Below are 27,784 nucleotides of genomic sequence, written 5' to 3'. Positions count from 1 at the left end.
TGGCTTTGTCAGCACAGCAGTGGACCCTCAACAGGGAAGAGCTTCCTTTGGATAATATTGGGTGCGAGTGAACGTGGGCTACCTCCAAACAGGAGGTTTCTATGAAGAGGAAGGGGTATGAAAAAGTAGAATGTGGAGAGGAGGGGTCTTTTGAACTCCCATAACTTGGGATAGGGCTTCAGTACACTCATTTACCCATCAAGTAGTTACCCAGGATCTGCAAAGTGCTGGGATTCATGCTGATCGGGTGGCAGTGTCCACCGAGACTCTGGGTCTGCGTTGCCCTGTTAGAGACACTCTGGGGACCCGACACATGTACTCTCTCTAATTCACACCGTGTCTTGAAGTGCGAAAGAACTACTGCCAGTGGGGAAACTGAGGCACGGTGGTGAAGAGCCCATGTGGATACAGCCATGATAAAGACTCCTAAAGCTCACGGTGGCTTCACTGTGAGGGCTGGGGACCAGCGTTCTGGGGACAGGGCTATGTGGAAGCAGATACAGGCAGGGCTGCGAGGTGGGGACTGGAAAGATGGAGGGAAACATCAGAAGGCTGAGACTGCAAATGAGCACGTGAGCCTCGGTCACCAGCTGGCGAATATGCCTGCTTGAGTAAAGAAACACCCGGCATCGCTTTTTCCTTCTATGTTTTCTGTTTATATATTCCCAAGGGAGTTTTTTTTTTTTTTCACCTGTGCCCAAAAATAGATCAAAAGAAGATCATCATAGCAGGTGGGGGTGGTGAATATCTGAATTTAAAAATGGTTCACTTCATACAGCTCTGTCCAAGGGCTCGGGAGTATCACAATAATAACAATGACAATATGACAGTATTAGCTACCATTTGCTAAGCACCTACTACGTGTCAGGCACCCAACGTGGTGCTTTAGATCTATGACCTCATCGCCAAGTTGGCAGAGTCATTTTGACACACACATACACATAGGGAACACCAAGGGTCTTCTGTAGATTTTCCTTCCTCCTAGATGACAAACTTTGTTCTTGTGTTGGTGCTGGGGGTTGAACCCAAAGGCATTTTACCTCTGAGCGACACCCCCGCCCCTTTTTAAATTTTTTGTTTGACAACAGGGTCTCTCTAGGTTGCTGAGAATCTTGCTAAGTTGCTGAAGGCTGGTCTGGAACTTGTGGTCCTCCTGTCTCAGCCTCCCAAGCACTGGGATCACAGGCGTGCGCCACCACACCCAGCCCAACCAACTTTGTTTAATGGGGTGCACTGGGTGGCCCCCAGATGGAGACTGGGAAGGGAACTATGAGGCCCTGGCCTGGTCCTGCCATAGCACTCTGCCCTACCTTTAGGAACAATTGAGGCCTGTTCCCACAAGGGTCTGGCTGTGTCTAGCAAGATGCCAGCCATTTCCCGGGTTGGGGGACCTCCCAGCTTCCACCTGGGGCTGCTGGAGGGTAGAACCCCAATAGCCCTGGAGTTCACAGCCATGTTTATTTTGAATAAAATATGAGGGAACAAACCAAGGTGCAAGAGAGGGGAAAAACAGGGTAAATGATGAGATAATATTTTAAGAGATGGTCATCAGAATTTCCAACCTCTTAAATAACACCCTCTTCCACCCGCACCAGTGCTTCGCCAAGTGTCGGGCCCTTGAGACATTCCACAGGACCCAGGCAGCCACCAGGCCCGGGGAGACTGCTTCAAAAGTTGGCCTTGGAGGGGCTAGGAGGAACTGGCCGTAAGATTGCCTCAGCCCTAATGTATGATTTGGACATTTTGTGTGAGCGCAGCACCTGGCGCTGGCCAGTCAGTCATACCTGGGTGCCTCAGAGCATGGGGGAGGCAGGTGGCGGTTGGGACATGGTGGCTGGACCCGGTGGCTGTAACTGTGGTGCACACTATGGATACGCCAGAGGAGGGGGAGGTGATGTGGAATACTGGACGGGCCCGGGGTCCACTTGTCCCTCTTGAGTTGGCTGGAAGGTGGGATCCCCCAGACAGCAGGAGGAGTGAGGATAATAAGAATATAATCTCAAGTGGTAGTCGGACAGGAACCCCATGAGACATCCTCCCCGACTCAGAAACGCGGCCTCTGAGACCACGCACAATGGCGCACACTATACAAGGAAGAGAGGAGCCCTCCTGGCTGGCTGGCCCCGGGCTCTGCGCACTCTTTCTTTCTGGTCTCCCATTCACCTGCCAAGTCTCCCCACCATCGCCCTCCATGGCCCTCACTCCTTCTCCTTCACAGTGACCAAATCTCCCCGCAAGGACACTCTGTCTGCAGATGTGGAGCGCCGCCGCCTGCCCGTGTGCTCGGGCTCGGGCTCCGGCCCTGCGGTGGGGACGGTCAGGAGGACTGCATCAGGCCGGTGAGGCGCTTGCCCGCCAGCGACTTTCCCTGCAGAGAGACAGGTGACAGAGGGGCACGCACCGGTACACACACACGCACACACACACATACACACAGAGGGACAGAGACAGAGAGCCAGACACATGAATTAAATTGTTGCACAAGCCACAGGGGTCAAACAACTAACCAGCCCAACTGACCTGCATGATATGGAATCTCTAGATTTGGGAGCCCTGGCCTGGGGATGGCTGGAAAAAGCTGGACCAAAAGGTAGGTGGAGGGAGTAGGATGGGGGTGTGACAGCTTTACTTACCCCAAAACCAGGCACTTAAACTCTCCGTGAACATCTCTTATTGCTCATGGGCTGCCCTGAACTTCATTTTATTTAAGTGGGGAAGAAGAAGGCGGATTAAGGAATATTAAAGTCTAAGAGGCTGGATTGACCCCAAATAGATGGTGGCTAAGGTTCTGGGTGACTGGAAATGATGAATTGACCAGTCTCGGGAATGCAGAAGACCTACAAATTCTGCTCGAAATGCAGGATAGACGCACGGGCTCTGGTCCTCTTGGTGATGGGTTCTTTGCTGAGGCTCCGAGCCACTGGAACCCCAGGCAGTGCACTCCGGCTGTCCTCTAAGTCCTTCACTCCCCACCTGTGGCACCCAGAGGCTGAGTCTGATGCCTCCACTCTGGGGCATCTATACGCACTTACTTACAACCAGTGTGATCATTCTTCTAACAAACTAAAATAATAAACTGGACCACAGAGCCCAGTGCCTGAGGCCCAGAAGTCCTAGAGTCCATTTGTCTCCTGTGCTGGGGAGAAGGTTGAAGAAGCCCTGGGTGTGGGAGGGGACTGAGGACCTGGCACCACGAGGAGGGATGAGTGAGGCTCAGTCGCTCACCTTATTTCCCTCCTGTACGCAATCTGTGCCTGTTCCCCAGTTCCCCCTATTTAGAAATCCATATTGTTGGGCTGGGGCCTAAAGAAGAGTGTGGCTGGACCCACACAGATTGATCACCGTGTCTAGGAAAACACTAGAAACCCATCACGTTATTGACAGCGGGTCAAAAACACCATTGCCATCTGCCAAGGGTAGCAGATGATCCCCTGTCAGCAAGGGCTGTGGGGTTTCCTGGCGAAATCGCAAGGGCTGGCAGTTCTTCACGTTTATTTCCAAGTAGGGTGTAGGGGTTCATCTTGTTTACTGGCCTTGGCTGTGTGTAAGCTGAATGTAATTAAAAAAGATTGATCAGGTTTGTGAAGCCTGGTAGGGTTCTCAATAAACCTACTGATTGATGAATTGATGGGTAACAGGTATATCTAATAAATGAACCACACGGGCTTGGGGTTAGCTGGATAACATGTCCTCTGGCCAGCCTGCCTGAGAACTCCGATGGCTTGGATGAGGGCTTGTCAAGGAATAGAAAAGTGCATCTAGCTCCCCTCTCCTTCCTCCTCCCTTTCTTTCTTTTCTCATTTTTGCTACTGAGAAAAAAAATTGTTTTATATTTCCCCCACCTTAAAAACACACACACACGCGCACACGCACACACGCACGCACACATACTTCCCATTAACAACAACCTTATCTTCAAATACACTAAACTTAGCCTGCAGCAGGGTACTTTTATACTATGCTAAGAATTTTTAAATCATATTTAAAAAAAAAAATCCCAGAGGGTTACTGTATCAGTCTTTGAGAAGCACTAAGCAGGCTGGCTGCTCGTTTGTGGACAGCAGGCCAGGTATCGCCATGGCTCTTAGGGTGGCTCTGGCCTTCTGGGCCTCCCCTTCAGCCCTGGATTCCAGGGCACACACCTTGCTGCCGCTCTCCCTTCTTGCCGAGGGACAGGCGTTTGTCATCTCCTTGGTTCACCTGGGAAGGGGCTTTCTGGGAAACAGGGCCTCCTGGTGTGAGAGCTCCTCCATCCTGTCGCCCAGCCCATTCCAGCTCAGATGAATGTGCTTTCCTCCTGGGTGGGTGCTGCTTATAGCTGTGGTAACTACACACCTAACACTGGTTCCTCTCCTTCCTCCTCCCTCAGGGCCACAAACGACACACTGTGTGCCCAAATTTGTATGTTCTGGGTTGCTACTTATGGCGTTTGGGGCTCTGATGTAGCTGGCAAATGTGAAGGTAAAAGAAAAAAATCACTAAATCTTCTGAAAAAGAGTGTGTGGCCAATGTTGTATGTTAAAAGCCCAGAGACAAAGAAGGGAAGGTTCGCCTTACCCAAACCCTCATTACAGCTCCATCCTCATTAATGAGGTCATTTTGGCTGGAGAGGATGCTGTGGGCTGAGGGGGGCTGGAGATTTCATTTGTGGAGGGCTGTGTGATTATTTGTTCTAGGTGAATTTGGCCCCCGAGGCACCCCTATCCTTTGCCCCTCCCAGCTCCACAGAAAGGGCTGGATTGGACTTGGAGGTAGCTAATTAATCTCTTCCTGCCAAAGTCCTGGAGCTCAGCCTCACAGCTCTGACTCCAAAGACCTATGGTCAGCCTGCCACTCCCGCCCATCTCCTTCCCCCAGGGCTTCCATGTCCTAGGACTTCCGGGGGCAGATGACACAGCTGCCCAGCCCAGGGGCCACTCCCGAGGTGGTCCCCAACCTCCCAGCAATCTGGGTGGCATTGCTTGGCATTTCTGTCTCCCCCTTCCATTGCTGCACACACACATTTACCAAATGCCACTTCTGCTGCTAAAGATGGAGGTCAGGAGGGTTCCCGAAAGGGTTGGGGAGCAGCTCAGCCCAGCTGCAATCTACCTGCTACACTGTGACCTCCCGGGTGGGCAAGGGCAGGCTGGGACTGGAAGGCAGTTAATCATGCAGGACGCAGGCATGGCTAGATGCCTGGCCCAGGGCTTTGGGGGAAGAGACCCTGCACCCCCGCTTGCTCGGCAGCAGCCTTTCTTCTGAAGAGCCGAGGCTCCTGTAGCATAAAGGGATCAAAGTGAAATCTGAGAGCAGAGGCTACCTGTGCTCAGAGATGAGCTGTTCCAAAAGATATGTCCCCCACTCTGCTCAGAGACAGGAGCATTCCTGCCCGCACCCTGCAGGGCTCTTTCCTCCCTTTTTCTCTTCCCATCTCTGCCTCCTGTATGGATGATTCTGGAGGCACTGCTCAGGAATGGGAGCAGAGAGTCTGCCTGTGCTTGGCACTAGTATAGTTACAGAGGAAGCCGGGATTTTTTTTTTTTTTTTTTTTTTTGTCTTTCCAGGGTGTGAATGTGGGCTGTTCCTCAGTGCTGGTCAGTTGGGAATGGATTGCAGTGCCAGAAAACTGCAGCCAGCTCAGCCCGAGGCCTTGGCATAGCTGAGCGAAGCAGCTGAGGGTGGTTGAAAAATGCTATTAGCAGGCAGCCTTTGTCCAAGTGAAAAAAATATACACTGATTAAGAGCTGAGCTGCAGAAGGTACATTCCAGAGACACCAAAGCTTTGCATACAGACAAAGTGCTTTTCACCTTGGAGATATTTGGTAAAGTAATCTGATAGAACTTGGGATCCTTCAATTTCATGGACCACGGGTCTCGGGACTGAGCTCACAGACACCCACACATTTAATGCCCACCCTCCACTCTGACTAATCATTTCAGCTTTGTGGCCATGTTGATGGCTAGAAGCCTGGAAGAAGGTGATCATGAAAATCCTTTGTTTCTGAAAAGAAACACACAAAAGGAATCTCTCCCTTTTGTGCCGTGCTTGAAGGATAATCCACATGCTGCTGGACATGCTGTGGTCTGTGCACCGCACTCCCAGAGGTTAATCAACAAAGCATGCGCGGTCAGGGCTACCCAGAGCTTTTGCCACTTACTTACCTGGGAGACTGATGCTAAACTCTGGCTGGGAGGAGGACTGTGACTCGAGAATAGCCCTGGGGGTCAGAGGGCATATTGGGGGCGGCAGAGCCAAACACTAGGGGCTCTGAGGACCCTTCTCTACACAAAGAGAATAATGGCATTTGAGCTGCCAATGAGATTCTCTTGCTGCTTTGGCTCAGATGACCCAAGACCAAAGTTTACAGGTTTCAAGTGCGTCAAGTCAAAATCCAGGCTGCTATGGGGATAGAAATCATCTGTGGTCGCCTCTGATGGGGAGGGACGGAACTGATTGGAAAGCGGCATGAGGGAGGTTTCTAGGATGATCTTCCTTTCTAGATTCCACAGGTACATACATTTGTCAAATTCACTGAACTATACATTTAATATCTGTGTGTTTTACCCTATGTGATTAGTTCTCAAAAGAAAGAAAAAGAAGAAAAGTAGAAGAGGAGGAGAAAGGGGGAGAAGAGGAAGGAGGAGGAGGAGGAGGAGGAGGAGGAGGAGGAGGAGGAGGAGGAGGAAAGATCAGGAGAAGAAAGTCTCAGTGGTCACATCTCTGCCTAGGGATCCCCTGCTCCCTCCTGTTCTTTAGTTGCAGGGCCTATCCCTGCCTTTGGAGAAATTCAATGCTTCCTTCTCTAGTATGGAAGAACCCTTGATTCTTCTGCTAGGGGAACTGGAATTTGCAACAGAATTTATTTGGAGTACTATTTCGAGCCTCCAAACTGATCCCCTTGGTGTGAAACATAAGCATTTTTTATCCTTGCAAATGAAAAATGGGGCTTTGCTGAATAGGGCTCACCAGTGACTTCATTGAGCAAGAAGTAGGAGGCCCCAGAGGGGAGTTGTCCTTTCAAGGAGGGACTTGTGTATGTGTGTGTGTGTGTGTGTGTGTGGTGCTGGGGATTGATTCTAAGGGCATTCTACCTCAAAGCTACACCCTCTAGCACTATTGTATTTTTTTATTTGGAAATAGCTTTCACTAAGTTTCTTAGAACCTTGCTAAGTTTCTGAGGCTGGCCTCAAACCTGCAATCTCCCTGTCTCAGCCTCCAAGGTACTGGGACCCCAGGTGTGCATCACCACATCCAGTTCTTTCAAGGAGTTTGAAGGTCACCTGTGGGTAGATGATGCTCAATTTCATAAAATATTGTGGAAGTACAGGTCTGGGAAGATGTGCTAAGGAAAGGAAACAGGAACCTAAGAGCAGGTGGAAAAGTAAGGAGTCTCAGCTTGAGTTTGGCAGGGGTGGGGGGAGCCATAGACCTGCCGAACTCCATCAGGTATAACTCCTGGGTTGGCGCTCCTCGTGTCCCTTCTCCACTGAGCAAGGCAGAAGGAATTCCCTGGAATCTCCTTCCTCAAAGATGCTTCAGACTGGGGAGAGTTTCATCTCTTTGGGGTGGCTTAGGGGCCTGAACATCCCTGGCAGGCATGGAAGGAAGATTCATATTGAGTTTAGAATCATTGCAAGACACTTTCAACTCTCCGTGTCTCATTACCCCTCTACCCTGCTTTGTGAAGCAAGGCAAGGAAGATGAAATGGGAGAACCAGGTAATGGGACCGGGGATGACACAGGTCCAATCCGCAGCTGAGCCAGGCTACGGCAGCATGAGCAGGGAGAGAGGATGTCTCTGGCTGTCTCACCCTTAGGAAGGGAGTCGGGGCAGAAGCCCTGTGGCAACACTCACTCCTGGGGTCTGTCTTACTCCTGGGTCCTCACCAAGCTTTCTGATCTCTTAGGGGCTGAAGGGCATTTTATTTGGGTTTAAAATATTCTCTTTATTCAAGTTTTTATAGTAAGATATATCACAAATATAAAACACCTCCCAGTTTTATAAAAAGGATAGGTGAAAATCAAATTAATATACATTCATGTATACTTGAATCTGAATCTGTTTTAAAAGTTAAGAAAGATGCTCAAGAAAAACTCATCTATTTTTAAATACCCTGTCATCATATATACAGTGGTATCAGCAACCAAGTTTTGTCATGTAAATGGTGGGAATAGAGAATCTACCCAGCAGTTACACCAGCTGAAAGTAATTCTCATAAAATGTCACTGGGATCCTTAGTTACTAACAGCTGATTGACCACTGAGCAGCTACTGAGTGTCAAGTAAGTCACTTGACAAATACTTGGGCTAATTTCCACAACATCCTTGCTAGTTAGACACTCCCTTAACTCAACTAAATGTTTGAGAAACAGACTCAGATAGAGTTCAGGTAACTTGCTGGGCACAGACAGCTAGTCAGTGGCAGCGCTGAGGCAGACAGCCTGCTTTGCATGTAGCCATGACTCTCCAGGAAGGTGCAGGCGAGCTCGAGAGCAGAGAACTCTATGCCCACCCACACTGTGCCAGCTCTGGGCGGTACAGGGTGATTTTCTCAACCTCCCTGCTCTTGAGCATACTTGGTCCATCTCAGGCAGCTTCTCCTCTGCTCAGGAGCTTCCCCCATCACATTTGGAAATCCTGTGACAGGGGAGGTGGCATTTCTGGTTGACACTCCTGATGAAAGATGACTTTGGCCACAGCACTGAACAGGTTGCAGTCACCACTGCTTGGTGCAAGGCGATTTACAGCAGTGGCTGCTGGGCAGGCCTGGAGAAGCTCCTAATCTGTTTGTGGCCCTATGATATTAGTATTGCTGCCTCTGGGATCTCCCTCAGTGCCCGTCCCAGGGAGGATGGGAGCAGGTATGATGTTTACCTTCCTAGGGTGGGACAGGCAGAATTACCTTACTGAAATTAGAGCCAACCCTGTTTCAAATCATTCTAGGGCAAGTGCCTGATTTGGGATGCTCCCCGACGGCCGGGGAAGCTCTCCCTTGGGTGGTGTTTCTGGCGTCTATAAGGCTCCTGCCCACATCAGGCTCACCAGAGGCCAACTTCTGCCTGAGGGTTTGGGTGAGTGATGGGACACTTTCCTCCATGGTTCCTCCAGCTGTGCAGGGATAAATCTGGAACCAGGGGGGGAATGCCAGGAACGAGAAGAGCTCTGCAGCTGATCCCCACATCAGTGGCACACTGCCCAGGCTCAGACTCTTGGTGTCCTTTCCAAGTTGTGCATTTCCATTTCCCCTGATCCCCTGCGTTGTCTGCAGTGGGAATGCCCCTTGTCTACCAGATCTCTCTTTTCTCACTTCCACTCATCCCAACTAAACAACCCTGTTGCCCTTTCTACACCCTGCTTGCAGGAAGTGCTTAGTGGCCTCAAGAGAGAAGTGGAGGGGTGCATTCTGCCTGCAAAGCACCCCTCCAAGAGCATGCTTGCCTGTAGCCCACACAGTGCTTTCCTCTTCCTCCTCCCCAATGTACTCTGGCTTCAAAACTCCGGTTCACTCCAAATTAGGCAAAGGGAAAAGAGTCAAGGAAACAGGGACATGACAGTGTTGCTATGGCAACAACTTGATGCTACTTTTTCCCAACTAGGAAGGTCAAGTAACCCTTGACTATGACTATGCAGCTAAAGTTTAGTGATTTGATACTGTGCCAGAGAAGGGAAGTTACTTGCTTGGCAGCCTGCAATTCTCCCAGGGACCTAAGGAGGCTCCAACTCTATATTCCTAAGGGAAGTGCCATCTTCTGCAAGGATGTGCATCAGTTGGGGACCATGGTGAGGTGGCTGCTTAGGCAGGGCCTAGAAGGCGCAGGCAGTCAACCTGCCGACCCCTCACCATCCCACTAAAGGCACAATACTTCAGTGAGTGCCCATGTCCATTTGGGTGTAAATGCAAAGAATGCTGGCTCATTTACTCTTTCTCCCTACCACCAGGAACACAATCAAAAGGCATGTGTGAGACCTGTGTTATTAACCCCAAAAAGGCAGCACAGATTAAAAAAAAAAGTTGGAGCAGCACTTTCAAAACTCCTGGATTAAAACTTGAGTCTGGGTCACTGGAATTCTCAGCAATAGAGAAACTCCTTATTTCCCTATTCCCTGCGGACCTTCCCCACATGCTGCTGAGATGCTCATGGTCCCCATGGGACCGGGGATGGGTAATTTCCCCTTTTCTTTCTCCCTTGGTGATCTAGTATGCAGAAATGTGAGAATTCTAAGTTTTCTGCAGGACTTGGCCGCGGGCCCACAGAGGAAAGGTTATGGAATACTTAGCTAGAAAATGAAACCTGAGAATGTTGGTATTGGATTTAGAGGCATTTTCAAAGCAAGTGGGTATTTCTGTCTTCTAGAACATGGGAGCCTGAAGAAGAGAGCTACAAGATCAGAACCTAAGGATGTTATCTGTACATGGCCTCTCTGACAAGGGACTCATATCAGCATCATTTCTGGACCCCTCAGCTCCTTGTTTCTTCCAAAGGAAAAACTATAGGTACAAAAAATGGGGACACCAAGAAATGGGTGCCTGCTGCTGACTGTTTTTGGGACTGTTTGAGAACAGGGGTGATGGGTAGAGCCACTCACTGCCACAGACAGACAGATCATCTCTGCTGAACTTGGCAGCACCTTCTACACAGAAGGATCCCCAAGGTTTGAGAGTGTGTGTGGACGCCGGGATCACTCACCCACTGCTGGAAGGAAGGCACCTCGGGGGTGAAATGCAGCGGCCATTCTGACTCTGCGCCAGCAGCACTAGGCAATTGTGTTTGGGGGAAGGGAAGTGAAGAATAACTTATCCAGCTGAAACCACGAAGACCTGTGGCTTTAGAGGAGCCCCTGCCCAGGCACACAGCTGCAGCAGGCATGCAATCCATGCGCGGAGGCACATGCAAGGTCTGCAGCGTATGGGCACAACATGGCGCACACAGGACCGAGGCGTGTATCAGGCAGGTGGCACATGCACCTGTGTATACACCTGTGTACACACTCGTGTGCATGTCCACACCATAAGCTCCCAGATTAGCATCTCGTGCAAGATGCATAAGCAGTCATGTGATTGGCCATACAGTTTTATATCAGCCCCTACAGTCTTTGACAAATACTGCCAATGTAAAGCATTTACCTTAAAATACACACACGAAAACTTTTTATCCTCAGGAAAAATCCCTTTGTGTCAGTGGAAATGGCCTCTCTGCTTCTACCAGTGCTACAAGCAGTAGGAGCACACACCCCAGGGGTCTGGTTTACCGAAAGATTTCATAGCATTCCCTGCTACTTGCTTCTGATTCCTCCAACAACCTCACTGTGTAATAAGTGGTTAAAAAATAGCAGCCTCTGTTTATCTGGCAGATGGAGCGACTGGACTGGCTGAGGCTGTGTTGCTCTGGGTGGCTCCAGGCAGACAGGCAGCTGAGAGGTGAATGTTCCTGGGAATGAGGCTGTCACACACAGGGGTACATTTGGAAGACTGGATTTCACACTCCTATCATGGGTCCATTCCTGGTCTGGGTCCAGATACAGGAAGCATCTGAGGGTCCTGAAACTTGGAGGGAGGCCAAATGCCAGCTGCTGGCAACATAGGTACCATTTCACCTGTGGCTCTTCTCACCCTCAGAGCTGATAAGACCTACAGTTTCCAGGATTTCCTGGGAAGTGCTGAGGGGCTATGAGAAATCAGAAGCTGGCCTGCTGGGCTTCCCAGTTCCTCTATTTCTTAGGAAAGCCAAGAAACTAGCTCTGTGAGTTGACTCAGAACTAGGACAGTGAAAATAGATGCCATATACTGAGTAGGTATCATGCCAATCATTGTAATAAGTGTGCTTTGTACACACTATCATTTGAGATACCCACTTACCCACCCTTGGCTGAAAAAAAATGAGTACAGTGATACCTACCTTGCAGAATATTGTTGGGTATTAAATATGGTAATAAGTGGAGAGCTAAGCATGGATTGGGAATAACATCATAATGATGGAAATAATACTAAGAGCTATACTTGTTGAACATGTGCCCTACAGAGTGTGCTAAGCACTTGATGTGGGTTCCCCATGTCATCATTTATGTCTCTATAATGGATGAGGAAATTGAGGCTTGGAGGTACTCACTGCTTGTGTCATATAACTAAGTGGTAGAGTTGGAGTAAAACCAAAGTTTTTCTGGGACCAAGCCCAGCATGACACAGTATAAGACTGTGAGCTTCCAAGAAGCGGCAGATATTAGCTGGGTGTGGTGGTGTATGCTTGTAATCCCAGTACTTGGGAGGCTGAGATAGAACGATGGCAGGTCCAAAATTAGCCTCGGCAGCTTAGTGAGGCTCTCAGCAACTCATCAAGACCTTGCTTCTGAAGAAAAAAATAGGGCTGGTGTATAGCCCAGTGGTAGGCTGTCCCTGGGTTCAATTCCCAGTACTACAAGAAAGAAAGAAAGAAAGAAAGAAAGAAAGAAAGAAAGAAAGAAAGAAAGAAAAAAAAAAAGAAATGGCAGATATTGCTGCCATGCCTTGATTTGGTGTCAATAGCTACTCTGTGCAGTAGATACTGTTCTACCCCTCTAAAATGCTAGCAACTCATCCAGGGTCTCGTAGCAATAGCAGGTGCTCAGATAGAGATTCTACCGGGGCTGTCTGTCTCTTAACTTTGCTGCTGTCTCTGTATTTTTGTGGGCACTAAAGGGACATTGTTCTCAGGGGGCAGAGCAAGCAGGACATCTTTAGCAGTGGAGGAGAATGCAGTTGGGGAAAGTGTTGCAGACAGACTTTTGTCTTTTGCCTTTGGGTTGTTGGTGTAGCTCAGTTGCAGTCCAACTCCTTTCTCTTTGACGACAGGAGTAGCAGGTAGCTGGATCCCACATGGTGAGGAGCAGTCTGGATACTCAGGGCAGCCAGCCACAAGAGGCCAATCGGGGATCCCTAAAAACAGTCTTCTGCCTGAGCAAGATGCGCCTCACTGTGCAGCCATCGCTTTAGTCCCTGGGAACATGGGCATAAGGGCGTTCTGATGCCAGACCTGGGTGAAGTGACTGACGGGCAGGTCCAGAGCTCTAATGGCCACCACCCAACCCACATCCCTTCTTGGTGGCCCTTCTCCTGATGTCATCTAGACCTAGGAATTATTTACGAGAGCTATGGTTGAGGACTAGCAAATAATGAGGTTTAAAGCCATATCATTACTAAGGAAACGTCCATGAAGTATAGACCACTGGATCAGGATCAGTCACACATGCTAGTGGTTGATTCCTTTGCAAGGCCCTGAAACCTTCCAGTATCATCTGGGACAAAATGGACTTAACTATATTCGCTCTAGATTCCATGTTTGGGTTGAGTTTTGTTCTGGATGCTCCATCTCTATTCCAAATTAATTTGCCATGATATTAAAGCCAGGCTTCCTGCCCTTGCTTGACAGTCTGTCTCTTTCCAGTAGGCATGAATTTTCAGTACTCCTGATGCAAGACAGAAAGGCCAGGGACACCATGTAGAATGGTTCTCCAACCCCACAGAGAAGCACAGGTGCCCCCTTGGTCCCTACATTTCCCTCTCCTCCTCCTCTTAGACCCAGGCATTAACTACACCTGACAGGTTTTTAAAGGAATGTCTGAGAGAACACAGTAACCATCAACTTTGACTGGGCTTTCTTTAGCTTTAAAAATGTCTTATTAAAACTTTGCTGACTTTACCAAGATCGCCATGTTTAATGAGAGGCCTCAACAAATTTGAAAGCAAAAGATGAAGAGAGGAAAAAGCCATAAGCTGTAATCACCATAATTACACAATCCCACGATAAGTTGAAAGCAGTCCTGGTGAAGCCTGAGAGAGGAGGGAGTGTCGTGTGTGATCGGGTTGGTTCTTAGGACAGCTGAAAAGAATGTGACATGAAAGCCCTTCCTTCCCTTCCCTGGAGTTGGGTTGAAGACAAGTCCCTAGGACAGGGCCTGGGAGGAGGGGAGGGCGTGGAGGGAGGTCCTTTTTGGTCGGAGGCCTTTGGGGGTACATTCTGTTCCTGGGCATGCTGAGACAATCGTGTGGGTGTCAGCGTGTCCACTTGGAATCTGCAAAAAATTTTACTTTTACCGGGCACCGGGTAAAAGTGAAAGGCTTTATTATCTTTTCTGCTTTCAATAAAATGTGCTTCTGAATGGGGACCATGGCAGTCCAGGGCCAGGGTGCCCCATGTACAGGGCCAGTGTGGCTGGCTCAGTCTCCCTGTGCCAAGGGATGCCTGTGTCCTCTACTCAGCATCCTCCTTTTAGGCATTCAGGGGAGAGAGCCATGTTGCCTAGGGCTCAGCTGCAGCATCAGATGGTGTGTGTGTGTGTGTGTGTGTGTGTGTGTGTGTGTGTGTGTGTGTGAGAGAGAGAGAGAAAGAGAGAGAGAGAGAGAGAGAGAGAGAGAGAGAGACCAGAAGGATGACACATGAAGGGCAGTAATTCCACTTCTTGACAGTCTCCCTTTCTTCCAATGTGACATCACCTGGTTTTGATTCCTGAAGGCAGAGTCTAATCTGAATCTTTTGGATGCCCCTCCTCCAAATGTAGCAAACTCTTTCCATATAATTCATTCTCCCTTTTCATAACGTAGAAGCCACTGAATGAAATGAGAAGGATGCAAACATTTAATGCAGCATAGAATTCCAGAAGAAAGAGATTATGAAATCCAATGCAGAAACCTACCCTATAATATCTTTGACCCTTCAGCTTCTGAATGTTAAGGCAGGGACCTCGCTGCTCCTTGGGGTTGCTGGGTAGTTGCTGCTACTGGAATACTCTTTAGTAGAGTGACTCTCCCCCCCCCCTCTGCATGTTTGTTTTAGTTTTGCCCTCAGGAGCAATCTCTGGAAGAACAATACAAATGATGGCCATCAAGTCCACGGTGGAGGCCAGACATCTTTATCTACTCCAGTTTCTTCTGACATGGCTTCTATAGGCCCTTTCTCACATCACTTATTCTCTTCTAAATTTTCTGTACCTATTAAAATCCTGGGTAAGCTGGGTGTGATGGTGCAAGCTTGTAATCCTAGCATTTGGGAGGCTGAGACAGGAGGATCTGGGTTGGTGGCCAGCCTCAGCTACTTAGTGAGGCCCTTTACAACTCAGTGAGACCCTGTTTCAAAACAAATAATTAAAAAATAGGGCTGGAGCTGGGCGTGGTGGCGCACACTTGTAATCCCCGCTCTTGGGAGGCTGAGACAGGAGGATCACACAGGTTCGAAGGAGGACTCAGCTACTTAGTGAGGCTCTCAGCAACTTAGTGAGACCCTGTTTCCAAAGAAAATATAAAATAGGTCTGGGAATATATCCCAGAGGTAGAAAGTCCCTGGGTTCCACCCCCAGTACCACCAAAAAAAAAAAAAAAAAAAAAAAATTAGAGCTGGGGGATAGCTTAGAGGTAGAATGCCCCTGGGGTTCCATCCCCAGTACAAAAATAAATAAATAAAATAAAATAAAATAAAATAAAATAAAATAAAATAAAATAAAATCCTTGGTAAGACATGGGAGATTAGAACCAGAACTCAACATAGCCTAGAGTGGCACAAAGCCAGGGAGCACTTTTCTCTCCTTTGACCATCTGCTTCTGTGGTCACAGCCTAAAGTTGTTTCCAAAAAGTGGTTGCAGCCTGTGTTGGCCTATATTAAGCCTGTAGTGAACTACAACTTTTCTGTCCAATATTTTTACTTGCATTGCAGGAAAGGCCAATACTGCCATCCTGTAGTTGTAAAGTTGAATTATTTTAAAGCATAAATTTCATCTGGTTAAATTTTAGCAAGTTGATTTTGGCCCAACATCCTAGCAGAAATAATGCTTTTCAAACACAGTTTCATTAGCTACCAAAAGAGCAATACCTTCCAGGTATAAATGGGTTTGGGATGTTTGCATCTTTATTCAAGTCATCACAAAAGGATGCTAGATCATTCAGGGCCATCACTGTGGGCTCCTATGGCCCATTATCAGGATCATCTTTCTGAAATAGATTGATTAACTCACCCTCTCTCCAACCATCGGGCATTGTGAATATTCTTGTTTTACAATATGGTGGGCAGTAGAGGTGGCCTGGGGGAAATAGGATGGGAGTAGAGAATGTTTTAAACCTTATTGCACAATTACAGACCACAGATATTTTCTGGGGCAGGGAACATGGTAATTAGGGTTCCCCTCTATTATGATTTGGATAGAAAATGTTCCCCAGAATGATCATGTATCAAAAGTCTGGTCTTCAAAGGTTCAGAGGTGGGGCCTGGCTACAGAGGTGAGTCACTGGGATGTGACCCTGAGGGCAATCTCTGTCCTTGGCTTTCTTCCCTCTCTCTTTCTCCCTGTGGTCAGCAGCTTGCCTCTGCCACACCCTCCCCACCACTACGATGTCTCTACTTTGGAGCCAGCCAGCCATTGACTGAGGCTCTGAAACCATGAGCCAAAATAAACCTTTACTCCTCTAAGTTGTTCTTGTCAGTTGTTTTGGTCACAGTGATACAAAAACTGACTAAAACGCCCTCCTATAGTAAGCCGGGCAAAGGGGCAGTGGAGGGTTCCTGTCAAAATATTACACTAATGAGGCCCATTCTTATTTGAGACTGTGATGCCATTGCTCAGGCCAAAAAGATCTGATGGTGATTAGGGAATGTAGAAGAACCGCTGCTATTTGGGTCCTGCCCCTACTGCGCATTCCCAACCCATCACCTTCCTACCCAGTAGGGAGCCACTGAGCCTCACGGAGGTCCTTTCTCTCGGCCTTCTGGCGAACATCACAAAACCGAGTACCCTGCTGCTCAGAGCTGTCCTCAGCTCCGCCGCAGTGCCCCATATAGCCTTCTGCTTCAGAGCAACACCTTCCAGATGGCTTCTACGTACACTTATCCATCCTCCTTCCAGAATGGCGTGCTTTCCTATCTTGACTGGAACCAGGAAGCCTCATTAGCTGCTTTAACAAAGGGAAGCACCCCTGGTCATCTTCACCAGGGGCTCATTTCCAGGGAACATCATAGAGGTCTTACTTCTTAACCCCCTGGGTCCTTTGCCCTTGAGCTTTCTGACTCTATTGTAATCTCTCCAGTACGGACAAGGGGCTGAGTTGGGCCTCCTCTTCTTGACCTTGACGTTAGCAGGGCCGCCCTCTATTGCAAAGCCTGCCTAATATCTGAGAGTGTCTCTTCCTCTTTTGTTTTGCTCCTGCTGCCCTGGCAGGACTGAGGCACGTCCTGTCCTCTCTAGAGGTGGGTGCTCCCTCTCCTGAGTGGTCTGCCTTTCCTGCTGTTTATCTTGCCTGGGCCCTGCATTCACCACCGCCTTTGTCCTCGGTCTCCTCACTGGCCAGATGGACACCCACCCACGCTGTCCTATGTGGCTGCGTGGGGACAGGAGCAAGAGTCTCATTACAGGCGTAGCAAGGAATGGGCCGCAATCTCCAAATCCCATCAGCCACTTCTAAAGTGACAGCTCCTGCTAGGAGGATGTCTTTCCTGAGTGGGGGCAGGGAGGAGGCAACAGGATGGCAAAGGGCTGCGGGTCACCTCCCAGAATAGATCCCTGCCTGGCACACACACAGCTTGCCCCCAGCCTGCCTCGCTGGGAGACTGGCAGGGCAGGCGATTTGGATCTGAATCAGCGGCTGCAGACACACAGCTGTGCCTTTCTGCCTCGGAGGAGTTTGATTTTCACTTGACTGCTCACCACATTGGGGTCTGGGGACGACAGGAGAGGGCCCGGGAGGGGGCAAGGGAGGGCCATCAGGGGAGGCAGGAGCAGCTGCCCCCCGGAGCCTTCCTCATCTGTAGGCTGGATCACTGCTGCGTTTCCTTTGCTTGGAACTCGAGGGGAGGGCATTTTGGGGTTGCTTTTGGTTGTCAGGATGAATCATGGGCTGCAGCAGCTAGGGGTCCTCCTTCCAAGAGAAGCAGCAATTTTTAGGGTGGGGTTCCCCCAAAAGACAACCATACACTGACCTTTCTGATAAACAAAAAGCTCCCTCCTCCCATGCCCTGGCTTGGAGAACTGCTGTATCACAAGGTCTTCTCTGCGTTCCATCAGCCATGCCAATTCTGTTGTTCACATTTTATAGGTTGTTTATATGAAAAAAAAACCTTAGTGTTTTCATTTTCCAGCTACAAAATAATAAGAGTAGAGATACGTTTTCAAACTTCACAGGGAGCCAGGATACAGAGAGAAGGTTGGAGACTGGAGGAGATAGCCTACCACTGATAGCCAGGAAAACACTATCTCCCTATCAACTTTGAGGAAAAGTTGACCTTTTCCTCAACTCTAAAAGAGGACAGTGCCAAGTTGGCCTAGGCTTCCCTGGGGAACAGAGTGTGGTAGCAGGTAAGAAGCAGTGATATTAGCTCCCACATGCTCACATTTCATTCCTTCCCAGCCCACAGGACCTTTGAGATCCCACAGTATTGGGTGCAATTCTGCACCAGTGACACTGAGGACCAACCTTCTGCCCAGATGACCTTGACAGTCCCCTCCCTACACACACCACTGGGCGTCCAGACCAAGAGAGGCAGCTGGCAGATTGCTAGGGTGGTGTCACTTATCCTGTTCTCCGTGACCCTTCCTTGCCCCCAGCTACTCACAGGGCCTGAGGGAGCCCTGGACAGCTGAGTGTGTGTGTGTGTGTGTGTGTGTGTGTGTGTGTATGTGTGTGTGTGTGTGTGTGTGTGTGTGTGTGTGTGTGTGTACGTGTGTGATCTCCTAGGGGAGGGGGAGCCTGTGGCACTCCAGACTCCTGCTGGGGCTTGTCTAGGGTTTATAAAAAGCTCCACCTCAGTTCCATCCATGGTTTATTTCCCAGTCTCAGAGGCTGGCAGGCACCTCTGAATCAGGTAGCTACCTGGGCAGGAAGGCAGCTCCTCCTCAGTTCTAAGGGATGACTCAGAGAATTCAGAAATCCCAGGGTGCAGAGCAGCACAGACCCACAGAACCCTCCCGGGGGAAGGCACTGCAGAGGTTCTCTAGCCCAAGTCTTTATGTAGAGCAGAAAAACCAGGTCTTAGAGAGGTCTAGTGATCTTCCTGAGGCCACAGAGCTGGCTATTCTGCGTGGCGGCCACTGAGGTAGTCCAGAGTCCCAGGGGGCATGCTGGCTGCTCAAGAGAGGCAGATTTTCATGCTTTCCCTCCCAAGTAACTGTGGAAGCCCACCTCCACTCAAGCCAGGGCCAGAGGTCCACTACAGCTGGTGGTCATGACTGTGACCACTGGTTCTGAAAGGCCCCAAAACTGTCTTGCATCAAAACCAACCCTATGTACAATTTTTTTTTTTTTTTTTTTTTTTTTTAGCTGACTGGCCCTCACTGGAGGCCTGAAAAGATTTTTTTCAACTGAGGTCCAAGTTGCTGGGGACTCTGCTGAGTCTCGTTATTTCAAGACGCATTCCACCAGGGTTTCCTGGCTGTTCCCCATGAAATGCTGAAGAGGAGGAGGGGAAACAACCCCGGGGAAGGAGCTGTACTGCTGGGCTGGTTTTTCCATTGCCTGTCCTCTCCATTCCCTGTGAAAGCCCTGGCCTTCCACTTCCGGTGGCCAGGTCTGGACTGGGGTTTTCTTCCTGCAGAGCCGCCTGGAGTAGCTTTTTGTCTAGTAGCCTTTCCCTGGCTTTGGGCTGGGAGGAAGAGGAGAGGGGAGAGAGAGCTGGCTCCGAGAGCTTCCTGTCTGCATCGGACTTTCCTGCCGCTTCCCTGGCAGGCAGGACAGAAAAGCCTGTGGCAGAGATGCCACTGGTCATGAGCGGGTCCCCCTCAGCTTCCGGCCCCGCTGCTGTCCTCCCAAGGAGCATGTTGGCACAGGTAAACCTCCATGTTCTCCTAGGAGGTGGCCAGCACGCGGTGCTCCTTGCCTGTCTTCTCCGTGCCCTCCCGTGTGTGCTCAACAGCCCTGTTTTCCATCTTCGAAGCCTGGGCTAGAGCTGACAGACTCTCATGTGGGCAGCTGTGGTTTCAATGGAGTGTCTTACAGTAGGCAAGGAGGCCACTGCCAGCGTCATGCAGGGCCGCCATTTCTCCTAACTTAAGTGCCATCACACTCTGAGGCTTCTTTTGTGGAGCTGTGCACAAGGGGCAGAGAGCTATCTGGCTCGGACTTCCCAGCTGGGAGTTCACACCAGATGGCTTCAGCCACCATTCAATAAAGGCAAGTCACATTGCCGCTACTGTGGCCTCACTGTCTGTCAGAGTGAGGCCCCGGGGAGGCCCCAGATGGTAGTGTATGGCCAAACCCGGTGGAATCTACAGGAACAAGCATATCTAAGAGAGACCAGGGGTGGTGAGCTTTCCAGTTCTGGCCACCCCATGTCATCTGTCGACCACAAAACCAGGAAGATTACAGAGACTGGCAGGCTGGTCAGCACTGAGGGTCAGGGAATGGACCTTAGATAGAGGTGTCCAGCCAGGTGGAAGGATTTGAAAGCTCCTCGCACTGACTAGTCCTGTGTTTCCTGCTGAGATTTTCATACTTTGTAGCCACTATGAAAGGAAGCTTCCCAGAAAGCAGGATTAGGACAAGACAGACTTTGGTTTGTGAAGGGATCCAGCTTGACCTGACTATGGCCATCTTGGTTTTAACCGCCATCATGCATGGGAGTTGACTGACCCTGGTGTGCATTTCAAACCCTACAGGATAAACAAAATTGTTGAGATAGTCAGCCAAGCTTTTTGTGTTGGCCACTGATGCTTGAGCTATTTTTGCACTGATATTTAACATGGTCATAGTTTTTGAGAGAGCCTAGGTACATTCCAGTTGGCCATGACCTACCGGTGTCTAGCTTAGCCTATAAATCCCTTCCTCCTACCTTGAGGTATGGGGATCCTCCTACCTTGCTGCCACCCAAGGGCACTGTCCGTAAGCTCCTAAGAAACTGAACTCTGTGCAGTCCTTGATTTGTCTTTTTTTTTTTTGGTCTCAGCATCTTCTGCCGTTGGTGGCCAGTTCTTGTATCCCCTGTTTTTTCTGTAGCAGGTTTATTGCCTGCAACCATGTCTGTGGACCCCCTTGAGGAGCTGCTGTGTGTTACAGCTCTTTCTGAAACCCGGGCTCGTTGGACAAGGACCATCATGTAGAGTGGCGTGGGCTATTCCTGTGCAAGAACAGATGAAAATCAAGTAGGGGCTGAAATCTAGGCTGTGTTTTGCTTGGCCAGCTGAGTACCCATGGGGCTAGGCTCGCCAGAGCGAGTCCTGTTTTCTGTTTTGAATATAAGTTCATTACAAGCTGGTTGTACCTTGTCATGGACTTTCAGCCAGGCCTTCACCATCAGATAAACAAAGTTTTAAGAAGACTCTGTGGTTCCACTTTACCAAATGACATTATACTTGACACGGCATTCCCAAAGTCCTGGGTGACTTAGAATGAAACTTCCACTGGAAGGAGACTTCCCGTAGGACTGCCTCTACTGGGGAGGGCTAGACCCCTGATGCAACCAAAGTAGCATGGCCCTAGATACTTCCATGAAGTGCTTAAATTGCTTGCTCCTTAGTGTCTCATGTAATAGGGGCATCTGTGGCCTTGGCCTTCAATAGATATCCCTTCATGTCATGATGCACCTTGAGACTTGGAAAAAATAAATTATTCTTTCTATATTTTCTTTCTTTTGCAAGAAAAGAAGGAATACTGGCATGTACTGGGGTGAAACAAGACTCTAGCTAACGAAGCTACCCAACTACGTGGATCACCATTTTTTTTCTTTTCTATTTATTTGTCCTAAATGACAATAGGTCTCATGTCCTTGGTCCATGAGCTGCCTGGTTTTATTTTTTCATTTTTTCCATTATTGGCCCTATAATGCAGTGGGGATTTTTAAAAATATCTTTCCCAGCAATGTGAAAATACTTTTAAACTTGCCTTTTTATTTAATTTGACAGTTTGCAGTAGGTAGCTGGTTTGGACACAGAATGTTCCCCCCATGTGTTGGCAATGCAGGAGTGTTCAGAGGTAAAATAATTGGCTCAGGGCTCTGACCTCATGGTGGATAGATCCACTGAAGGGTTAATAATGTGAGTGGACTCACTGGGTGTAACCGTAGGCAGGTGGGGAGTGACTGGAGGAGGTAGCCTACTAGACATGTGGTCTTGGGCACTACATCCATCCTGGTCTCTACCTCTCTGTTTCCTGCTTGCCACATCCTGCTCCTATGATGATTTTGCGTTGGAGTCAGCCAGCCATGGACTGAACCTCTGTAATCATGAGTCAAATAAACCTTTCTTACTCTAAGTTGTTCTTGTCATGCATTTTGGTCACAACAATGAGAAATCTAACTAATATAGTAACAGATGAAACATTTGTGCAAATTTCTTTTAGAAAATTGAAGTGTGTGTATGTGTGTGTGTGTGTGTGTGTGTGTGTGTGTGTGTGTGTGTGTATGTGTGTAATATTTGGAGAATGTATATAAAATTGCAAGCCATTTTGGCTGGTCAATTGTTTGATTAGAACACTAGGCTGTTGAAACCAAATTTTGGAGTACCAACCTTCATTGATCTGAAAGTTGACACTGTTGGCCTTGGGCCATGTCTTCAAACTCAGCCATGTCCATGAGGTTTGGTGTTATCCCCAAGAGCACAAGGAACATGGATGGACTGATGGAAATCCATCTCTACCACTGGTACCCAAAAGCCTAAACATACCACCCATTACAGCCTGAAATGTATATATATTTAAGCTAGGCAGAGTGGCTTATGCCAGTAAGCCCAGTATTTAGTAGACTGAGTCAGGAGGAGCATAGGTTTGACACACAGCAATATAGAGACCATGTTTCAAAATAAAAAATAAAAAGGGCTAGGGGTGTAGCTTGGAGGTAGATGCCCCTAGGTTCCATCCCCAGTACTACAAAAATAATAATAAAAAATAAATAAATAAATAAATAAATAAATAAATAAATAAAATAATCTCTCCAAAACAAGAATGCATTTTTTAAAAAATTTGGATCTTTTATCTTATAAATGTCTCAAATCTCAGAACTTGGGGTATTTTTCTCCTCCAGCCCGCCATCTGTATGGTCTCCATGTGTGTACTTTAGACTTCTGGAGGGTAGCTGATGCTTGCCTATTCTCTGTTAACAGACCTTGGAGAAACACTGGGCCAAGGCTGTGTCTGGGATAAAGGGACATCAATAAATACTCCTGGCAGAGCTTCATCAAGACCACGCTTGCCTTTCTGGATACCCACTTCTCATGAGAAGCAGGCTGAAGCTGTTTGTGCATCTTGTCCAAGTACCTGGTCTCCTCTCTTATGCCTCCTTCCACACAGTTTACCCAAAGAGCCTCTATGGGGCTGCCAGGAGCTGCTTCCCTGCACAAAAAAAGCTCAGCTTTTCCTTCTCAGCTTGTGCCTGAGAGTCTAAGTTGTCTGTACAAGTACACTCTCAGCTCACCTAAACATCCTCTACCCACAAAATCCAGGTCTTAAAAAATCCAGAGAGGCACCCTCACTTTCCATCAAACCACTGTGGGATACAGACAGTAAGTCCCAGAGGTCCTGTCCTGGATAGCCTATGGTGTGGGAAGCCACATGGCCATGGCCAACCAGCCCTGAGCACAGGCAGGGGCCAGCAGGCCTTGCATTCTGCACATTCTGATTTCTCATAAGCAAAGACCATAGGGAGGGAAAAGTGAAGACGAAAGGGATGAGCATCCATATTTGAATCGCCATCTACAGGAGATGTGATGTCTACATCTTGTGAATTCAAAATAATGTTTAAATGCAGTTAAAATGCATCCAGCTATGACAGGCAAATGACTGGGTTGCTTTCAACCCAGGATTCTTAGAATTATGTTGAAAGGATGAAATAAAGATTCTAATCATACAGTAATGTGGTTTACCAAGACTTTCCTCTTCGCAGAGGTGGGAAAACAAGGCAAGTCAGCTCAGTGGGTTTCTGCCCTTTGGGCAGGGAGATGTGGCCAGCTCCAGGTACAGGATCCCTGCTTCCTGGCGGCCATTTGGTTCCCTCTAGTTTGATGGGAACCACGCAGACTGGGCGCCAGGAACCCAGTGGCTTGTTTTGGGTGAGTCAATGAATGAGCAGGGTCGAGGACTTACTATGCACCAAGCCCTGTGCTCAAATCTTGGGAAGATCAACATGTAAAGGGGAGAAGGGTCGGTGTAGTTCTATGGTCCAGGGTACAGAATTTCCACTGGGCTCCACAGAAAAAAAGGGAAGCTCTTTTATTGCCTGTTCTCTTCTGGGCTCTCTGCTGTGTCACCGTGTCAGTTTCCCGTCCTCTAGACTGGGTGTGCATGGAGGGCAGGTCACTTTCCCATGGGGACAGAACCTGTAGCCTGTTTGCATTGTCGGAATCAGGGTCTAGGGAGCTTGACAAAGCCTTGCTCTTGACAAGGGACAGAGTGGGGACTTGGCTCCTGTCCTCCTCTCCCAGTTGCATTATGTAAATGAGGCTGATGGGGGCTGCCAGGGATACAGGAACTCATGCAGAGGCCACTAACACACACGCCAGCTAGACTGCATCGCCAGCACCCATGCAGCACAGCTGGCCACTTTCTGCTCACAGCCAAAGCCACCTCCAGAACAACAGCAGCTCATGACCTGGGCCAGCGTGACCGACAGAGTTCACAGAGGAAAATTTGGATTTTTTTTTTTAAGATGAATGGTGGTTCTGAGCCAATCTGTTTCATGAAATGTTCGGTGGCCTTCTCCCTGGGCTTCTGCAGAAGATGCACAAACCACGCAGCCCCAAGAGCAGTGGGGTCCTGCTTCTCAAAGCCCCGAAACAGAGATCACACACCAGGCCAGAGGTTGGGTGGTTGGCTGTGCACCTTCCACAGAGGGAGCCATCTGCTCTCTTGCAAATCCGCCCCTGGGAGAGAAGCTGCAGATACTCTCGCAAAAGAAAAAGGGTGAGTGGAGTAGAAAGCAGTGGGATTCCCCCCACCCCAAGAAGACAGAAACCAGAGGAGGACTAAAAAAAAAAAAAAGAAAAAGAAAGAAAAAAGAAAGAAAGAAAAAGAAACAAGAAAAAAATCAAAAAACCAAAACCAAAAGAAATGCTGAGGGAAGAAAACCGACTGAACTTACCACACTGCGAGTGAACTTTTCTAAGGAAGTTCTACGACCTTGCTCACTTTCTGGCTTTGGGGGAGGAAAAAAAAAGGTAGGGAGAAAATACAGAAAAAAAAAAGTCTTCAGCTTACACGTGGTTTCCAAACAGCAGCAGCCGCAGCTAAAGAAGGAAAACAAAAGCCAAATGGGATGAAAAACGAGAAAGGGAAGCAGCCAGAGGTGTTGGCAAAGTCTATGGGAGATGGAAAACAGCAGCGAAGGAGCGATGGTGCTGCCGCTTGGGTCAGTGGAGAGGGGGCTTTGCTTTTCAGAGAGGGTCATGAATCTCTGGGTGCTTGGGTGTGCAGACCTCTGCTTTATGTGGGGCTGCAGCTGCTAATTTTTGGCCAGGAGGCTGGAGCGCCACGTGGTCACCCAGAAGAGACTCTCACTCTGAGGGCTGGTGGGGTGTGCATATATTAGGAGGTGCTAATGGGATTCCTAGAAGCAGCCACTGGAGAGGTGAAGCCATCAACTGATCCGCCAGTCTGGGTTAAAGCTGTTTTCTCTCTTGAGATTTTCCTGCTTGGAGGAAAGTTTACTAACTTCAGTAATTTCCTAAAGATTCTTATACTGTGTCCTTAGAGAAAGGAGGTTCTAATCCTGACCATTGCAAATGACAAGGGGGCTGGGATCTCAGAGACAATAGGTGTGGGAATATTCTGGACAAAATATGCTGTCAGTACCCAGACAGGTGACACTTTTAAGGTGTACTCAGTGTGCTACCGGAGGCTTAGGAACGTCCTTGGGGAACTGTGACCTGAGGTTCCAGGACAGGGGCAAGAGAAGGCAAAGCCCTTAGACACCATTCCAAGCCTTGCTGCTCTCTACTAGAGGAGATGGCAGGTGTGGGTGTGCCTGACCCTCTCCCCAAGTTTCCTACCCGGGAAGAGTAGAATTCCATCCCCAATACCTGCAGGTTTATCCTAGTACCCTGTTCCAGGGTCCTGAGCCTGAGGCTGGGAAATTTGGAGCATACACACACTTGCACGGACACACACACACACACACACACACACACACACACACACACAACTGAAGTTGGGGAGCTGAAGAAGCAGCCAGCTGTCTGGGGGCTCTACAGGATGTACTAAAAGCAGAACGGGCGGGCCAAGGCAGCCATGTGTTGGAGGGGATTAAGTCGAAGGGCTTCCTTGGCAGTGGTACCCACTTCTGCTTGGCCAGTGGCTGGAAGATAGATATGAGTTTGCAGAAGAAAAACACAACAGGAATGACTTGCCATCACAGACCTGGGCTGTGCTTTCTTCCCATACAAGGAACTGAAGGGCCCATGCCTGGCCTTGGGACCATACCAAGATTCCGCTCTGGGGATGGCAGGTTTCAGCTTTGATCCCCAGGGATAGCCCAGATGGCCTACATTTAGCTGCAGCCAGAACAATCCTCGGCCCAGCATTGTGCACTTATTATCCTTGTCCCCTGGCCACTGACCTGCTACTCACAGAGGGTCACCACCGGCCTCAGTTGTTCAGGTGGGTCCTCTGCCTTGCACAGACCCCTCCTGAGCTACCCTGAAGTCCTACGGTCACTGGTACTTGATTGTCTGGAGTGACCCTAGAATCCAGCTTGCCTGCTCCTTAAGAAGCTGGTTGTCTAGAGCAATGATCTTTCCCTTTGAAAACATCAGAAAAGAGGCAGGATTAGGGAAGAGGATGGGAAGACAGTGCTTTCAGACTCCACCAGGGGCTGCTCTCAGCAGAAACTCGGGCCATTCATACCCTGTCTTGGTTGGAGGCTGTGATACTCGTGTATCTTTTGTGACCTGCAGGCACGTTAATATCATGCAGGGACCCCACCTCTGAAATCAGAAGATACTCTCGTGCCAAGTTACAAATCTCATCTGTACCTGGAGACTGTCAGGCAGAAACAGAAGGAAAAGTAGGTTTTGTCACTGTCCTTGACATTGAAAGGGTGTCTGCCAGCACAGCTTCCTGCCTTAAGAACATCCCTCAGTGCGAGGCCTGGGAGGCTGATTGTAATGAGCTTCATGTCTCCTCACCCTCCAGGGACCTCCTCTGACCCACAGTGACCTTGTGGGGAGGATCTGCAAGCTCAGGTGTGTTGGCCCACATCCTGGTGTGAGGTGCCTCTTCCCTCTGCATTCATACCTATGGGGAGACTGAATAGCCTCTGCCTTCTGCTTAGACAGGCCTGGACTGGTCAAAGTAGAGTGAGTCTAAGATGTCCCCGCCTGGTGATCAGTTTAGGTGACTTAAGCCCCAACAAACCAGGAAAACTTACTTTGACCTTCTATGAGATTTGGGTTAGAGGTACCAAAAGCCTCCATAACCTATCTCTTTCTTCTAGTTCTGGAAAAAAAAAAAAAAGAAAGGGGGGCATCCAAGCCATGGGTGAGAATGTCAGCTGCCCTCCACCTGAGCTCCTTCCCTAATATCCTTTAGCCAGGGCGTAGGCAGGAGGCCATCGGTCACAGTCTCCATCACATAGCTACAGCTTGGGAAGGGAGGCAGGAGCCAGGCCTGCAGGGGTTCTGATGAGCTGGACATTCTGGACTCTTCTGGGGGTGACCCAGGGGCAGGAGAGCAGGCTGTCAGTGCTCCTGGACTCTGGAGTCACGTGAGGCCAGGGCCCTGGCACACGAGGCTGTTAGGACATAGAGAAGGCTCTATGTCATGGCTGGGAGGTGGACTGACAGCGGATGGAGGACACCCGCACGCTTGGGGACTCGGGACCAGGAGGGAAGAGGGCGGGATGCATGTGCTCCTCGGTGGTATGCCATGGAAG

At 49.1% G+C, this 27,784-nt stretch overlaps 1 protein-coding gene across 1 annotated transcript in view; it reads right to left on the bottom strand.

The window, feature by feature from the left end:
* Positions 1–2,198: 2,198 nt before the first annotated feature.
* RGS6 (regulator of G protein signaling 6) overlaps positions 2,199–27,784 on the bottom strand; it is a gene marked incomplete at both ends in the record, with an annotated part of 626,537 nt that continues 600,951 nt past the window's right edge. The window contains 10 exons of the mRNA XM_080707173.1: positions 2,199–2,368; positions 10,672–10,738; positions 11,841–11,850; positions 12,932–13,080; positions 15,963–16,028; positions 17,646–17,808; positions 20,426–20,582; positions 23,394–23,535; positions 24,998–25,051; positions 26,758–26,892. Coding sequence (XP_080563299.1) covers positions 2,199–2,368; positions 10,672–10,738; positions 11,841–11,850; positions 12,932–13,080; positions 15,963–16,028; positions 17,646–17,808; positions 20,426–20,582; positions 23,394–23,535; positions 24,998–25,051; positions 26,758–26,892 — 1,113 coding nt within the window. The remainder of the gene's footprint in view (positions 2,369–10,671; positions 10,739–11,840; positions 11,851–12,931; positions 13,081–15,962; positions 16,029–17,645; positions 17,809–20,425; positions 20,583–23,393; positions 23,536–24,997; positions 25,052–26,757; positions 26,893–27,784) is intronic.

This window comes from Muscardinus avellanarius (assembly GCF_963383645.1).
Source record: "Muscardinus avellanarius genome assembly, chromosome: 12".
NCBI lineage: Eukaryota > Metazoa > Chordata > Mammalia > Rodentia > Gliridae > Muscardinus > Muscardinus avellanarius.
Note: the sequence above shows the minus strand (reverse complement) of the source record. Positions and strands in the feature narration are given on the sequence as shown.